Source organism: Ovis aries, chromosome 23 (genome assembly GCF_016772045.2).
Source record: "Ovis aries strain OAR_USU_Benz2616 breed Rambouillet chromosome 23, ARS-UI_Ramb_v3.0, whole genome shotgun sequence".
NCBI classification, from domain to species: Eukaryota; Metazoa; Chordata; class Mammalia; order Artiodactyla; family Bovidae; genus Ovis; species Ovis aries.
The window spans coordinates 53,297,420-53,314,770 of NC_056076.1; the positions used below are offsets into that span (position 1 = coordinate 53,297,420).

At 40.2% G+C, this 17,351-nt stretch overlaps 1 protein-coding gene across 2 annotated transcripts in view; it reads left to right on the forward strand.

Moving 5' to 3' along the window:
- Positions 1–17,351, forward strand: part of DCC (DCC netrin 1 receptor) — a 1,280,644-nt gene that overhangs the window by 1,220,709 nt on the left and 42,584 nt on the right. For both annotated transcript variants that reach the window (XM_042239663.2, XM_042239664.2), the window contains exon 27: positions 1,851–2,063. In XM_042239663.2, the coding sequence (XP_042095597.1) occupies positions 1,851–2,063 (213 nt within the window). The remainder of the gene's footprint in view (positions 1–1,850; positions 2,064–17,351) is intronic.

Below are 17,351 nucleotides of genomic sequence, written 5' to 3' on the forward strand. Positions count from 1 at the left end.
TAATATGATGATAAGGAACCTTTAATAAAAACTAGCCCTTTGGGAATAAAAGAAAGACCTCATTGTTGGTTCCTGCAGTTGCTTCTCTCAATGTAACAGATACTGTATTTTTATTTGTGCAATTGACCATTTATTCCTTTAGATTAAATATGAGTCCAGAGTAAAACCTGCATAATTCTGTTTCTAAAACTATACTCTTGGTCACCTAATTATACCATCCTGATGGAACACAAGTTACACACATATTCCTCTTTCCCTTTACATTCTTGAAAGCAGTTTAGCTCCTTTTAGCATCTACCTGAAGGTCCCTTTCCCTTTTGTCTTTGAGAACCAACATCACCGAAGACTCATCTTAATGTTTTCCTTACAGCCCCACACTTTAACCTTGAGATTATATATGCATATACATACATGTCCATATTTGATAAGACATCCTGGCATAGAGATAAGGTACCACTCTTCAGACTCTGCTTGCCATCAGAGTTCTATCTAGTTTGCTTGATTACATTTTCCTTATTTGAAGAAATATTTTATCAAGTCTTTGCCCATTTTCTGGTTCCAAGTGCTATGTGGCTACACCTGTCCTTGGCCAACCCTGTGTCTTTCCACCTCCATCTTTGAATGGGGTAAGCCTGAAGCCTGCTCAGTGACCTAGAGGACCTCTAATCCTTTTTGAATATAGAAAAAATGAGCTTTAATATCTTCTACAGGCACATTTCACTGTTGCATATCTTTTATATCTTTAATCTCCACCCCCTTCAGCATTATCAGATGTTCCGTCTCCTCTGCCCTTTGCTGACCTCACTGAGCCTTCTAGAGAGGTGTCTCAGAATTATCTCACAAACTAATTATCTTGAGATATTACCTGCTTAGAAATTCTCTTTCAAAGGAAAGAGATTATCTTCTATCACTGCATTTTTTTCCACCTTTACCCAATAGTACTTTCTTAAGAAAAAATCAGAAATATTATTCTTTGATCCACACTTATACCTACTATGCATCTCTGTTCATTTTCAATTTAACTTGGATCTGTTGAGTCTGAAGATGAATGAATAAAGTCAAATCACGGTGTTCTTAGCATGAAAAACTGCCTGGCCAATATTTTAGTACAACTCAACCGTGTTCTTTGGAGCAAAAGGTGTGTTTCTACACACAAAATTGTCCAAATAGCCAAAGGCTGTCACAAACAACTATTGTGAAGCCTCTTCAACCATAGTAATCTGAATGAAAATTACAAGGTTTTCTACCAAAGGGGAAAAACTGCAATTCTGCATTCAGGCAACTTGTTTCAGCAAAGTCATCTCTCATGTAACTTCTTAGATTGATGTGTATCTATTTTGTTTCGGAAGATAACGACAGTGGTTATTATTTGCATCATTTTATTAGCAATGCCTTGAGCACCCGGTAACTCTGATGTGTTTGATAGCTGACATGGCATGTTTAAATCACAGAAAAATTGGCATATTGGCTAGTAGATAATAATGCAGCTGTAGCCTGGCTTGGTACATTGAATTTCACTGACATTGCTAGTTATGAAAGGAGAAATAACTCTTTTCTCGCTCTATCACTTATGATTGCAGGGCCCAGACAATTCAGGCAATACAGTCAGTGCTGTGTATCTTTTACTATTCTTCCTAGAAGATACAGCCCTCCCCTACTAGGTCTGTTTCTACTATTTAAAGGGGCAGTGCTAACACGTCCCATAAACGCAAGAGGATAGTGGGATGCGGATGTTCCTAAACGTGAAGGATTGGCCACATCATGGTACAACTCTCTGAATTGTTCCAGCGACTTAGAGAAAGCCCACTTTGTTGTGGAATAATGAATGGCTTCTACTGTGTTTATTGCAGCGGTGAGTGAAGGACCAACCACCCAACAGCCACCCATGTTGCCCCCAGCACAGCCTGAGCATCCAAGCAGTGAGGAGGCACCCAGCAGAACCATCCCCACGGCCTGTGTTCGTCCAACTCACCCCCTCCGCAGCTTCGCCAACCCTTTGCTACCTCCGCCGATGAGTGCAATAGAACCGAAAGTCCCTTATACACCACTTCTGTCTCAGTCAGGTAAGTGCCCATTTGTCTGCATTCAGAAGCTTTGTTGCCCTTGGTGGCTCTACGTTAAGTGCCCGAGGCTTCCTGAGAAGGCTCGGAGGTGATGTATCTGTTGGATGCTGATCACGTGCCCAGTGCACTCGTGTCTTTGGCTGATTTTTGTGGTGCAGCTTTTAAGTATTTACCTCGTAAACAGCTGGCTGATTTGGTGCCTTTCATTCCTTTGGAAAGTTGATGCTGAATGTCAGTTCAGTACTTATAATAGTGCTGTGCTATGCTATGCTATGCCAAGTCACTTCAGTCGTGTCCGACTCTGTGCGACCCCATAGACGGCAGCCCACCAGGCTCCCCCGTCCCTGGGATTCTCCAGGCAAGAACACTGGAGTGGGTTGCCATTGCCTTCTCCAATGCATGAAAGTGAAAAGTGAAAGTGAAGTCCTTCAGTCGGGTCCGACCCTCAGCGACCCCATGGACTGCAGCCTACCAGGGTCCTCTGTCCATGAGATTTTCCAGGCAAGAGTACTGGAGTGGGGTGTCATTACCTTCTCCGAATATGTGCTATAGATATGCCCAATAGAGAATACTGGACTTTCTGCTACATGGGTTGTCAGATTTAAAGCTAGACTGCAAAATTAGAGTTCAAGGTACAGAAGTCTGTGAAAATCACTTTTTTAGAGAAATGCATGTAAATCTCATAATTCTGTTTTTCTCCTTTCAACTGTTGTCTCCCAGGGGTTCTTATTTTAGAGTTCCAAGGCCAGAAAGGAGCATCAGACCAGCATAGAGTCTAATCTCCTAATTTTAGAAATAAAGAAATAGAAATAAATAAATATAGAAATAATCTTAAATAAGTATTATGAGTATATAAGAAATAACAATAAAGAAATAGAAAGAAACCCAAACTTAGATAGGAAGCGGTATCTGCGTTTCCTTTCTAAGAAATGCAGATGCAGAGAGGAGAACCTGAGTCCCTAACTCCCAAGGCAGTGCTCATTCCGTTGCCTTAGCTGGCATCCACTGGCTCCATTGAACTGGAGCTCCTTTTAGTTTCTGTTGTGGATTAGGGAGAATCCGGGGGCGTAGAGAGCAGGAGAGGAGGAGGAGGGAGGAAGGTGGACAAGGAAATAAAAAGATGAGGAAGAGGAGGAGGGGAGCAGGAGAGGAGAAATAAATAGATAAGATGAAAGAGAGGTCAGTAGCTAGATAAGTAAATACGTAAAGAACTACATAGGGCTTAAAATTATTTGGGATATTGGCATCATTTTTGACAACCCCAGCATATTAGGCACAAGACAATCAAGTTCAATAATTCCGTGTAAAGAGGGATGCCCCCCTTAATAGACACAGGTAGCTGCTTGGACCAATCAGCCATTGTACAGATACCTTTGAGTTAGTTTCTGTTTTCAGCTATATACCCAGAGCAGTGTTAGTCACTACATTAGTGCGTAAACCTGCTGACACTAGCAAAAATAAGGCTGCCGTTATGAATCTTAAATTGATATGTAACATTTAGACTCTATCTTGTTCCTGGCATCACGCCGGTCGAGTATCCGGTTTCTCACCATTCGTGTGGTGTCTAGTATACCTGCTCAGCTACCCAACCCCTTGAGGTGGAGTAGAACCCAGGAGGGCTGCGGATCTCCATCCCTTGAGATGCGAGCTGCATGTCGCCCCTGGGCAGAATGGGATCTTCTCTGACACACAGGTTCACTGCAGGTCATGGTTTCATTTCACCGGAGATGGCTCTTCTAGCCCCAAAGAAGGCCACACTAGGATCCGAAGCAAGTCAGTATTGTCCAATCTCTTCTGCTAGCCACACATCTATCCCACATACACCTGATTCAGCAAATCCACTACTTGGTATTGCCCCAAAGCTGTGAGGTCTTTGCTATTTGAGACAGGAACAATTTGAAGCAAGAAAATTTATTTCGGGAAATTCCTGTGTCAAGAACATGCTGCCTGGTGGTTTCTGGCTATACTCACTTTCCCACTGAAAAGCCAACTAAGGGAAATGATCTTGGAGGACACTGGTATTCAGGATAGATGGCAGGTTAATTGCAACCACTAATAATAACGAACCTTTATTGAACAAGTGCTGTGTCACCTATATGCTTCTGAAGCCTTGTAGTATGGTATGTGATCCTCAAAACTTTGTGAGGTTGTGCCTTTTTTAAACCTATTTCAAGGATAAGGAAATTGTAATAAAGACCATTTAAGTAGTATATTTAAATCTACACAGCTAGGGAGCAAGGCTTTTCCCACTCTTTTTGATTTAGAAAGCAGGGGTTCTGGACTTTTAGGAACTCATTTGTAACTCTTAGTTTGTGTCTAACTCATTTAATGACAAAAGCAAAGATAATTTTAAAGCCTGTTGAATTAAATCAGTCTAAAGCTGATAAAAAGAAAAAAATGGGAAACATCTGAAATAATTCTGAGTTGGGAAATACCAACTTTTCTCACAAGGTTTCTTCCCTCACATTTTAATGAGTGAGAGAAGATGAGAATTTTATCAGAAGCTTTTTCTATACCTATTGAAATGATTGCATGGTTTTTATTCTTCAGTTTCTTACTCTGGTGTATCATATTGATTAAATAGTGGATATTGAAAAATCCTTGCATCCCTAGGATAAATCCCATTTGATCATGGTATATGGTCCTTTTAATGTATTGTTGGATTCTGTTTTCCAGTATTTTGTTGAGAATTTTCACATCTGTCTTTATCAGTGATATTGGCCTATAATTTTCCTTTTTTGTGTGATATCTTTGGTTTTTGTTTCACAATGATGCTGGCCTCATAGAGTGAGTTCAGAAGTATTCATTTTTCTGCAGTTCTTTTGGATAGCTTCTGAATGATAGGTGTTAACTCTTCTCTAAATGTTTGGTAGAATTCACTTGTGAAGCCATCTAGTCCTGAACTTTTACTTGTTGAGAATTTTTAAATTACTGATTAAATTTCAGTGCTTGGAATGGGTCTGTTCATATTTTCTGTTTCTTCCTGGTTCAGTCTTGAGAGATTATACCTTTCTGAGAATTCGTCCATTTCTTCTAGAGATGTTTAACTATTTTATCCTGCTGCTGCTGCTGCAGCTAAGTCACCTCAGTTGTGTCTGACTCTGTGTGACCCCAGAGACGGCAGCCCACCAGGCTCCCCCATCCCTGGGATTCTCCAGGCAAGAACACTAGAGTGAGTTGCCATTTAATACCAATTTTATAACACCAAGAAACTAAAGTGCTGCAGTCTTTATATTGTTGATATTCTATTTTGAAGTTTTTTTATTTTTTAGGAACTGTGTTATGCAGAGAAAAAAAGATGGAAATTATATTCAGAAGTCCATTTTAAATGAAAATTCTGCAGTGGCAGTAATAGTGGGTTTGGAACACAAAATCTGGAAATAAACCCATGTTCCAGGTGATCCATAGTAACAAAAAATGACCCCCAAGTGACCCAGTAGAACACCCCATAAGAGGCAGAACAAAGCACTTAGCATGGTCATTTACTAATTATCATTATTTTTTTTTATTCTAGTTACAGTGAAACCAAAGCTGTCTAAAACAAAATATACTCAATTCAGCATGAATGAGTGTATTATGTCTTTAAAAGATGGCTCAAAGAGGTTTTTCTTTGTCTCTACACCTATTCTCTCAAATACTGAGTGCATTTGAAGAGCCTTTCTGTTCTAATGTCATGTGGGCAAGATCTCATTTTCCTTTATTTCCCCTGCATATTTATAAGTCTACATTTATTTTAATATTGTTCTTATTTTAGTGGAATGATTTCTTATAAACTACCTTTTCTTTAAAATTTTCCAGCGTGTTTGACTTGCTGAGGGATTGATTTTATATAAAACCATAATTCCCCTTTAAATGCCATCCACCCCCACTCACCTGAGGTCCACCCCCACCGTCACTGGGACATTATTAAATGCCTTTCCCTTTTTTGTTTCTCCATTATCTCCCTGTGACTCCTGTGCATTTCATAAAGTCTTACCGCATGATTTTCAAATAAGTTCCCCCTGCATTGCTCCTGACACATGGTAAGTAGTATGCTTTTAAGAAAGGGCTGATGTTTACTTATTCTAATAGAAACAGAAAATTAGCAGACAGACAAATGTATTAGCTGTGACATTAACTACATGCTTCTTATTCTAAAAGATGAAATCCTTAGAGCTTTCGACAAATTTTAATTCTCAGAAAATCATTGCTTGAGTCAAACTGATGGGTGATGTCAAGTCTTTCTCTTTTTGGGTTAAAAACAATACCTCAAGTAGTTTTACTCTGAGTTTCATAATAAAAGACTGCATAATTACTAATGAACTTATCTTTACTTACCACAAGTAGTTACTTTAGATATGGTAATGTGAGTAATTTTGAAATATCATACCCAATGAGAAGCCCCTTCTGGTTTGAAATCATTTAAATTAGGATCGGGGAAGAAGTTCTTTTTCTTCTCAGATTCCTGTGTATGGTTTTTCTTGGGCAGTATTGTCGATCTGTGCCTCAGCTTGCCTCCCAAAAAAACACGCGAAGCTGTGTTTGCAGTTTTATATGATTTATTTGTTGTTTAGTCACTCAGTCAAGTCCGACCCTGCAACCTCATGGACTGCAGCCCACCAAGCTTCCTTGTCCTTCACCATCTCCCAAAGTTTCCTCAAACTCATGTCCATTGAGTCAGCGATGTCATCCAACCATCTCACCCTCTGTCGTCCCCTTCTCTGCATAATGTGCAGTAATGATATCCCTGCAGCTGCACAGAGATTTGCAGTATTTCCATAATAAATGGTAACTAGAAAATCATCCTATTATCATAATGGCTGACATTCTACCTCTACCTACCTGAAAACACAGATTCATTCCATCATTTATGTTTTCCTTCCACGATCAGAAATTTAGCTTACTAGACTCTAGGGTGTTTTATGGTATTTCTTACAATTTGATCATCACCTCATGATAAAGCAGTTCCATTTCTTAATGCTTCACCTATAGACGTGAATAACTGTGTGCTCTTTGCACGTATCAGGGAGGTTGCAAATACTACAGTTTGCAAATCACAGATGTGGCCATAGAAGTGATTTGGCTTAGTCTCCTTTCAGATTAAATAGAAAATGCTTGATGGAGCATTGGGCTTATGGCCTTATAGATCTGACATAAATTCTACAAAGGGCCAAGATAGGCTATTTTTTTTTCCTTCACTAGTGAAAATTCCTTTTAGCTGTGAACTGATCAGCTGCACTTTAAATGAACCTAGATTAGGGGACCATTTGTCTTGCAAGGCTGTAATTCTAAAGGGAAAGAAAATGTGACCTCTTAAATAGTGACTTTTATATTGTAGTGCTGTTTTACACTAGTCTCCTGGAATTCTTGCATCTTTGTAAAGCTGTATGCATGCTTCATTGTCATCCATTTACACACTGCATCTCTACATGTTTTTATTCATAAAGGGAAAACCCAGGACATCCTGATCTGTTCAGTCTTCTAGGGATCAATATGTCAGTGGACATGACAAGACCAAAACTCACTCCATTGTACTGCGAAATTGAGTTTGATTTTCCCTCTGCAAATTGTGGCATGTGCTTCAATTTGTCTGAGGGTTGGGGACAAGGAGTGGGTGGAGGTGGCTGACAGCGGGCAGAAAAGGCATTTGATTTGTATTTTATGGCTGGCTGGGAAATCATGTGTTCCTGCTATAACCTGATCTTTTTGGCAGGCCTCATTTCTGTAAATACTCTGTCACACAGAACTGCCGATAAATTACTATAATACATTAGTTCAATTCCTTTCCCTGAGCCACGTGTATGCCACCGTTGTGGGTATTCATCAGGATTCCACCTGACTGTTCCATTTTGCTGAAATCAGCCATGGGCAAAGGTCTTGGGGGGTCAGACATTCTTCAGCAGGTAGAACAAGAGGGTCGCTTTCCAGGCCAGTTAGAGCAAATAAATCATTGGCACAGTTAAGTAGGAGAGATGTGTTGATTTGATGTTATTGGAGCCGATACCATCAATCAGTTTCAGAGGAGAAAATTACACTGCCCCCTAGTATGCTGTATCGCATGTGTAAGCTCAGCTCTCTGTATGTTTTTGTTTGTTTGGGCAGGGGGGTTGCTTTCTTGGTAGTTACCTTCTAAATCGTCCTGTCCTCATGTCTAACAGATCACTTTTTTAATAGGTGAAATTTGATTTGATTTGATTTGGTCTAGTCATTCTAAACTACTCCTTGGTAAAATGTAATTGGCTCTTCCCTGGTGGCTAAGACAGTAAAGAATCTGACTGCAATGCAGAAGACCCAGGTTCAATCCCTGGGTCAGGATGGTGCTAGGAGTAAAGAACCTGACTACCAATGCAGGAGACATAAGTGACCTGTGTTTGATCTCTGGGTCAGGAAGATCCCCTGGAGAGGGCATGGCAGCCCATTCCAGTATTATTGCCTGCAGAATCCCATGGACAGAGGAGCCTGGCGGACTACAGTCCAAAGGGCGCAGAGTCAGACACGACTGAAGCAACTCAACATGCACACAAAATGCAATTAAGTCAAATTTGCTTTATATGTCACCAATGTTCGTAACACTGAAACCTACTTGATGTTTTAATAAAATACTGGTTCCCTTAGCATGGTGTTCGAGGATTTAGGGAAAACCTCTGCTAACTGCCTCAAAGAGAGGGATTTCTAGAAGCAACTTTAGGAAACTTTATAAGTAAGCCGTGTGACTGGTACCTCACTTATAAATGACAAAACTGAAGCCTAAAAGGTTAAGCGGCTTGCCCAAGGTCAAGAGTTGAGCTATTGGTCAAGTTTACAGAATTCAGAGAAATAGAACACTGAAGAAAAAGAAAGTATGTTAGCCAGTGTGTAGTGATGCAAGTAGCTATTTTAGATTGACTTTTTTTTGTACAGTTGGGTTTCTAGGATGATTCTAGTTATTAAATATCCCTCAGAAAGAATTGTTTGATAGCAGGCAGGTTGAATTATTTAGCTTAGTATCTGAGTAAATGTTTTCTTCTTTTATGTAGACTAGATGGACAAAGGGAGATACTAAGCCAAGAACTCTGAAATAGCTCCTGTTAAACTCACCTGTCCAGCCTGCCAGATGCCTTGACGGGAGGGCAAGGGGCCAGAGAGCTGGCATCTGGTGCTTTCAGCACCACACACTGTGGAGAACCATGGCTTTGGAGTCCAGTCATAAAATTCAAATGCACAGAAGGGAGTGTAAAGCAAAGATAAAAGTTAACACACGTGAGAATATTACTCAGATTGTGGGTCAGAACATGTGAAGGTCAATGAGAGTGAAAAACGGAATGGCTGGTACTTTCTAGAATTTCAAAAAGCTTTTGGTAAGAGGGGGAGAATGAGCACCATTGAGTCAAAATTGCACCCTTTTGATGAAACTTTGGCACAATTTAAAAAAATAAGAGAAAATATTGTACCAAGAATTGTTCAGTTCAGTCGCTCAGTCGTGTCCGACTCTTTGTGACCCCATGAACCACAGCACGCCAGGCCTCCTTGTCCATCACCAGCTCCCAGAGTTTACCCAAACTCATGTCCATTGAGTCGGTGATGCCATCCAACCATCTCATCCTCTGTCATCCCCTTCTCCTCCTACCCTCAATCTTTCCAAGCATCAGGGGCTTTTCAAATGAATCAGCTCTTTGCATCAGGTGGCCAAAGTATTGGAGTTTCAGCTTCAACATCAGTCCTTCCAATGAACACCCAGGACTGGTCTCCTTTAGGATGGACTGGTTGGATCTCCTTGCGGTCCAAGGGACTTTCAAGAGTCTTCTCCAACACCACAGTTCAAAGGCATCAATTCTTCTGCATTCAGCTTTCTTTATAGTCCAACTCTCACATCCATACATGACTACTGGAAAAAACATAGCCTTGACTAGACGGACCTTTGTTGACAAAGTAATGTCTCTGCTTTTTAGAGACAAGAATTGTTAGATCACAAATAAATTGAAGCTAATTATCAGCATTATGCAATCTGACTCTAGGGTTAAATCATTGCATTGCCAGCTAAATAATCGTGCGTCTGTGTGCTCAATTGCGTCTAACTTCTTGTGACCCCATAAACTGTAACTTGCCAGGCTCCTCTGTCCAAGGACTTGTCCAGGCAAGAATATTGGAGTGGGGTGCCATTTTCTTCTCCAAGGGATCTTCCCAACCCAGGAGATCAAACTATAGAGAAAATAAAAACAAATCTATTACATAGTAGACAATCTGGTTTGAAGCATATACTCTAGGAAGACTGTCCTTTGATTATACTGGGGAGTGGTGGCCTTGTGAGTGATAGAAAATGATGAGAGAAAGGGTGAAGAACAGGTTGTTTTCAAGGCAGCAATTTTCCTTTCCTGTCACCTAAGAACCTGATCGGTCACATGATTAACTACCGCTATAGAAATTTTGTTATTTACAAAATATTCTTGAGGGTCAAAGTGCCTTTTAAAAATCAGCTTAGGGGAAACTAGTAGGGTTAACACTTTACATTTTGACAACATTTACAATTTTTAAAGGATATTGTCAAGTGAATTCCTGCCTACCTACAAAGTAACTATTATCACCATTATTGATACAAAGAGGTTGAATAATTTGTCCTGTTTCAGGCTCATAAGTGTTTGTTCTTTGACCTTTATACAAACTCTTATACATAACGGACACTCAATAAATATTTGTAGAGTTTGTCAGAATAGAATAACAAAGTAAGAGCCAGAAATTAAATTCAGGTCTTCAGTTTCAAGTCTAATGATGATTACAGGTGAAGCAAGGCAATTTGGGAGTTGGTAAAAGAGTTAGATATTGATAATAAAGGCAGATAAGATGAAACAATTTAAAATTCATGACCATTTGATCATAAAATGCTAAATGGCCTGAACTATGAATAACACTTCCTAGTCAAGTTGAATTAAGTTACATAAAATGGGAAAAAGTAATACTAAGCCACCACCTCTGGAAGTTCTAGTCAGTAATTTAACTTCGTGAAAATAAATACACATAGTACATGAAGAACCATGTCCCCTTTAAATTACTAAAGAAAAAAAAAAAGGAGTGAAGCTCATTGCAAATAAAATCCTGAGGACTAGTCTTCTCTCCATTTTGCTGTAATGTTATGGAATTATGCTCCCCTGAATTCTGCTCATTCTCATCTGTGATATTAGATCAGCATTCCTCTTCAAAGAAAAATGAAACCTGAAACCCTAGCAATCTCAATCACTACAGTAAAAAGGTAAGCATTCTTCCTGTGTTTCTTCTTTGCATTGTTAAAGAGTATCAGTAAGAGAAAGATTTGCCTTGAATAAAGATTCTGACCTACACACTGTGCATCTTAAGTCTTCTAAGCATTTGACAGAGTTCCCTGTAGTTCATCAATTTGTGTCAGATTCCAGTTGCTTTCTTTGGGAGCAGGGAAACATTTTGAAACAAAAAGTATTCATGTAAACCTCTGTGTTAACAGATTATTGAAAATGTGTTGTGAAAAATCTAACACACTGAAAACAAAATCTCTGTGAATAAGTGAAAATTTAGCCACGGGCAAGCTATTTCTAAAGATATGACCTGTAATATCTGAAAGAATGTGTAAAAACCACTTAAAGATCCTACTTCTTCTGAATGTTTATAACGTTTCCTGGCAGGGACTTGATGGGAGATTTAAGTGCCGTGTTAAACATCTTGTATGCTTCATAGCATAGACTTTCATCTCAGGTTTGCAAGAGGATTGATGTTCTTATTGCCAGAATCTCTTATTTACCGGGATATCAAAGCTCTCAGAGGAGAATGCCTTTATCTTTTGTGGTATAGGGATTCCAACAAACTTTTTTTTTTTTTAAGTTGGTGCAAAACAGTGATCAGTAAGCCCAATTCACTTGATGGTACTTAAAACAACTACTCTTTTCATATCTACTCCAAATTGCCCTTGAATATTCTTTTATATTTCCCATCCTCTTGCTGTTGTTGTTCCATCACTAAGTCATGTCCGACTCTTTGCGACCCCATGGACTGCGGCACGCCAGGCTTCCCTGTCCTCCACTGTCTCCTGGAGTTTGCCCAAGGTCATGTCCATTGAATAAGTGATGCCATCCAAACCTCTCATCCTCTGTCGCCCTCTTCTCCTTCTGCCTTCAGTCTTTCCCAGCACCAGCGTTTTTCCAATGAGTCGGCTGTTTGTATCCCATCCTCTTACCCAGTTTATATCTTTCTACTTCTGTGGTCATCTGAGCCATGATTTTTTAAATAGAAAACAGCATATTTCAAGCTACAATAATGTGTTCACTTACTATACCTTTAAAGTCTGAGATTGCTGATTTAACCTTTTGGCTCAGGAGGTGTTGCATTTAAATTATAGTTATCTGTTCTCCTCTTGGCTCCTCTCTGGAATGGTACCACAGTTAGTTAATAGAAACAGAGTGCTTTGGACCCACAGGTGTGAGCTGATGCCTGCCATGGTGCAGGGCTAAGGGCAGAAAGGCTTCATGTGATGAGAATTCAGCCAGCCTTTGGCAAGAGCAGACTGTGACTGAAAGAGAACTTCAGGAAGAAAATAATCAAACTCCACTAGGACCCAGCTTGCGTGGAGAATCCCAGGGACGGGGGAGCCTGGTGGGCTGCCGTCTATGGGGCTGCACAGAGTCGGACACGACTGACGCGACTTGGCAGCAGGACCCAGCTCCCCTGCTCACTGGCTAGGTTGTCCTTACATAAGTTATTTAATCTCTGTGCTTCCACTTTCCACAACGATAAATGCAGAGAATAAAATCTAGCCTGGAAAGAGTTTCATCTTCCCAAGGGAGTCAGAGCCTGTAAACATGAACGATGCTAGTTAGAAATGTTAGCACTGAATCCAAGAGCTTCTGATTCTATATAATCTGGAGACCACATTGCCTTATAAATTGGGCCCAGTGAATTTTCCAGTGCCTTATAGTAAGAAGCAGTAGGGTCATGTGAAATGTTACAAGTACATTTTACTGATTCAGTGGCTACACAAGATCCAACTTCTGCGGGTTGAATTTCACCACAAGAATATGCACCACAGAAGGAGCAGTCAGTGAAAGGGGCCCTTCCTGGCTTGGAACACAGAATGGCCTTGAGAATTTCACAACAGCTGCCCAGAGCAGTCTGAAGGTCATTTCTTACGTCTAGAGAGCAGCATAACCTCTTTCAGTTAAGCAGGCCCTGCTCTTCAATCGTAAGTCCATCCAACAGCCAGAAAGCTGTTTCCTAACAGCCCCTGTAAATGACCAAACTGCATTAAATAGCATTCCCCCTGCAATTTCTTAATCTGTCTCTCCACCTATTGTTATGAATGTCTGTTCCTCAAGCCCACTAAGGATTTATGTCCAGCAGGTGTTCAGATTTGATGGTAACGTGCCTGACTTCCTCTCACTTGTAAACCCTGCATCTCCTGAATTGCTTCTCATCATGAACCAATTTAATGTGACTAAAGCCTCTGGAACTTCCTAAGTCCCAGCTCTCCCGTCCAGCTTAGCTATTCCAGGCCATAACCTTCTGCAAAGACAATTGCAGGGCAAAGAGTGAGAAATGGGGACCGAAAAGTAGGACATTTTTCATCAACACATATAAAATATTAAGCCTTTGTCTTCCCACTTACATCTAATATACATGTCCTTTTCAAAAGTTTTTCCTAATTGAAGTATAGTTGATTTATAATATTGTTGATTCCTGTACAGTAAATTAATAAATATTTTAATAAAATGACATATCTGTATATCAGTTCAGTTCAGTCGCTCAGTCGTGTCCGACTCTTTGCGACCCCATGAATCACAGTATGCCAGGCCTCCCTGTCCATCACCAACTCCCAGAGTTCACTCAGATTCACGTCCATCGAGTCAGTGATGCCATCCAGCCATCACATCCTCTGTCATCCCCTTCTCCTCCTGCCCCCAATCCCTCCCAGCATCAGAGTCTTTCCAATGAGTCAACTCTTCGCATGAGGTGGCCAAAGTACTGGAGTTTCAGCTTTAGTATCATTCCTTCCAAAGAAATCCCAGGGCTGATCTCCTTCAGAATGGACTGGTTGGATCTCCTTGCAGTCCAAGGGACTTGCAAGAGTCTTCTCCAACACCACAGTTCAAAAGCATCAATTCTTCGGCGCTCAGCCTTCTTCACAGTCCAGCTCTCACATCCGTACATGACTACTGAAAAAACCATAGCCTTGACTAGCTGGACCTTAGTCAGCAAAGTAATGTCTCTGCTTTTGAATATGGTATCTAGGTTGGTCATAACTTTTCTTCCAAGGAGTAAGCGTATGTTAATCTCATGGCTGCAGTAACCATTTGCAGTGATTTGGGAGCCCCCCAAAATAAAGTCTGACACTGTTTCCACTGTTTCCCATCTATTTCCCATGAAGTGATGGGACCAGATGCCATGATCTTCCTTTTCTGAATGTTGAGCTTTAAGCCGACTTTTTCACTCTCCTCTTTCACTTTCATCAAGAGGCTTTTTAGTTCCTCTTCACTTTCTGCACTAAGGGTGGTGTCATCTGCATATCTGAGGTGATTGATATTTCTCCCGGCAATCTTGATTCCAGCTTGTGTTTCTTCCATCCCAGCGTTTCTCACGATGTATTCTGCATATAAGTTAAATAAGCAGGGTGACAATATACAGCCTTGATGCATTCCTTTTCCTATTTGGAACCAATCTGTTGTTCCATGTCTAGTTCTAACTGTTGCTTCCTGACCTGCATACAGATTTCTCAAGAGGCAGGTCAGGTGGTCCAGTATTCCCATCTTTCAGAATTTTCATAGTTTATCACAGTTTATTGTGATCCACACAGTCAAAGGCTTTGGCATACTCAATAAAGCAGAAATAGATGTTTTTCTGGAACTCTCTTGCTTTTTCCATGATCCAGCAGATGTTGGCAATTTGATCTCTGGTTCCTCTGCCTTTTCTAAAACCAGCTTGAACATCAGGGAGTTCATGGTTCACATATTGCTGAAGCCTGGCTTGGAGAATTTGGAGCATTACTTTACTAGCATGTGAGATGAGTACAATTGTGCAGTAGTTTGATATACATATATATATATGATATACATACATATATTTATATACATTTTCTTTATTATATTCTGATCCATCATGTTTTATCTCAGGATATTGAATATAGTTCCCTGAGCTATACAGTAGGACCTTGTGGTTTATCCATTTACAAATAAGATATATGTTCTATTAAGAATATTATAGTATGAGTCATTTTCAAATGTGATTTGAGATAGACATTTTTAATTCTAAACTCTTCCTGAACATGACTCTAAGTTCTGCAAAGTCATGTTCAAATAGCTTCAAATCATAGATGCCCAGGAATCACCTTCAGAGCCTCCTAAAATTCAGGTTCTGATTCAGTAGATCCAGAAGAGGGCCTGAGATTCCAGGAAGATATCCAGGCGATGCTGATTTTGCCCTTCTGTAGATCACATTTAGAGTAGTGAACTCTAAAACTGATCACATGTTCTTCCACTGGAGTTCAGGGGAGAAATTGTGGGTTTAATAATTGATTTGAAATTAAATTCACATTTCTCTGTGTGTGTGTATTTTTCTATTGAGTAGGTTCACAGCTTTCATTAAAGTTTCACATGGTTCATTATTTGTACATAAGTTAAGGACCACTTAAGCTGCCATTTTGTCATCCACTTGCATTTAGTCTCTGTGGAAAATAAATTCCAAAGTCCTTTTCTGTTTTGTCTTGGTTCTTTTTTTTTTTTTTTAAACAAGACCAATTCCAAGATGTCTTTTGCTGAGGTAACCTTCTATGATCTAAGGCCAAAAGCAGAACACTTTTGCCCTGCTCAATGAAATTCTAAAAAATTAAGTTGTTCATTTTCTTGTAGAAACATCAGGGTCTTTGTGTACATTTTTCATTGCGTGAGTTGGATTAGTATTTATAAATGTCTTAAAAGAGGTCCCGCTTCTGAAACTCATTTTTGTTGCCTAAATGAAAACTGATAGAGAAGATCCGTAACTCTCTAGGAAAAACTTTCTCCAAAACCCCCCTGTGGGAAACAGAGATGTGTTGTCATTTGACAGAGGTCATCCTAACCCATCATTGGTACCTCATGTTCTTGGGATCATCATAACCCGCCATTGGCACCCCGTGTTCTGAGGGTCATCATAACCCGTCATCGACACCTCGCCTTCTGGCACGCAATAGAAAGCACTGCCAAAAGAGGCGCACACATTTCCCCAGACAGCAACTCACCATCCCGTGTACATTTCTGATTCAGCCAGTGTTGTACCAGGATGAACAGCATTTAGAATCTGCAAAACATATTTTAAAAATTGCTTCTTGTGGTCATGAAGGTAGGTGAACCTCTGAACAGCAGTTGTGTAGGTCACAGATAATTTTTAATGGGAAATAAATGAAAGTTTATTTGAAGAGTGAAGAAGTCATATAATATCCTGAAAGATCTAATCCTAAATCATTTATTGGGTATAAAATAATTCTAAGGAGTAAATATGTGCCTGAGGATGCTTGGTTGTGGTAAAAAAGGGTGGTAGGAGGGAGGAAGATTTTTAAAGAAAAAGGACCTGTTTCTCCAGTCATTGTTGGAGCAATTAAAATCATTCTTTCTCTCCCCCTGCATCCTGCTGTGTCTCTCTTTTTCTTTTTGGTTTTTTGTTTGTTTGTGTTTTGGATCAGAGCTTCTGAATTTAACTGGAAACAAGTGCTACCCAAGCACTTAACCAGGGCATGAGTGTTTGCATCTGAGAAATACCATACCAGAGAGAGAAACAATGATGTAACATTGGAAAATACCTTGGAGAAAAGTGTATTAAAATGTATTTTCCTGGGTCTCTTGATGTTTTGAATGTTTTGCAGATTGGGGGCTGAGAGGCCGCTCCTTAACGCTCCCCTTCAGTTCCCAAGGTTCACAGACAGGGCCAGAGCCAGGTCCTGAAGGCTGACTCGGGGCCTCCTCTGCCATGTGGAGGCCATCCCACCTCTCAGGTGCCGCCCTCTCTTCTTCCAGCTTCATCGTCTCCCAGATGCCACACAATCAGTACTGTCTCTAATTCTTTCCTGGGTTAAATCTCAGAAAGCTCATAAAATTCCTCTATTATGTAGTACGATTCTAATTAAATAGTTCACACTTACGTGACTGATCTTCACACACCAACATATAGTAGGACAGACACTCATTTTCAAAATGCTTTAATATAACAGTAAAGCTTCTTTAATGTACTGATTCTCTTTGGCTGTGCTGGATCTTTGTTGCTGTGCAGGCTTGTCTCTACTTGTGAGCGGGGACTACTCTTCGTTGCGATGTGCAGGCTTCTCCTTGCGGAACACAGGCTCTTGGG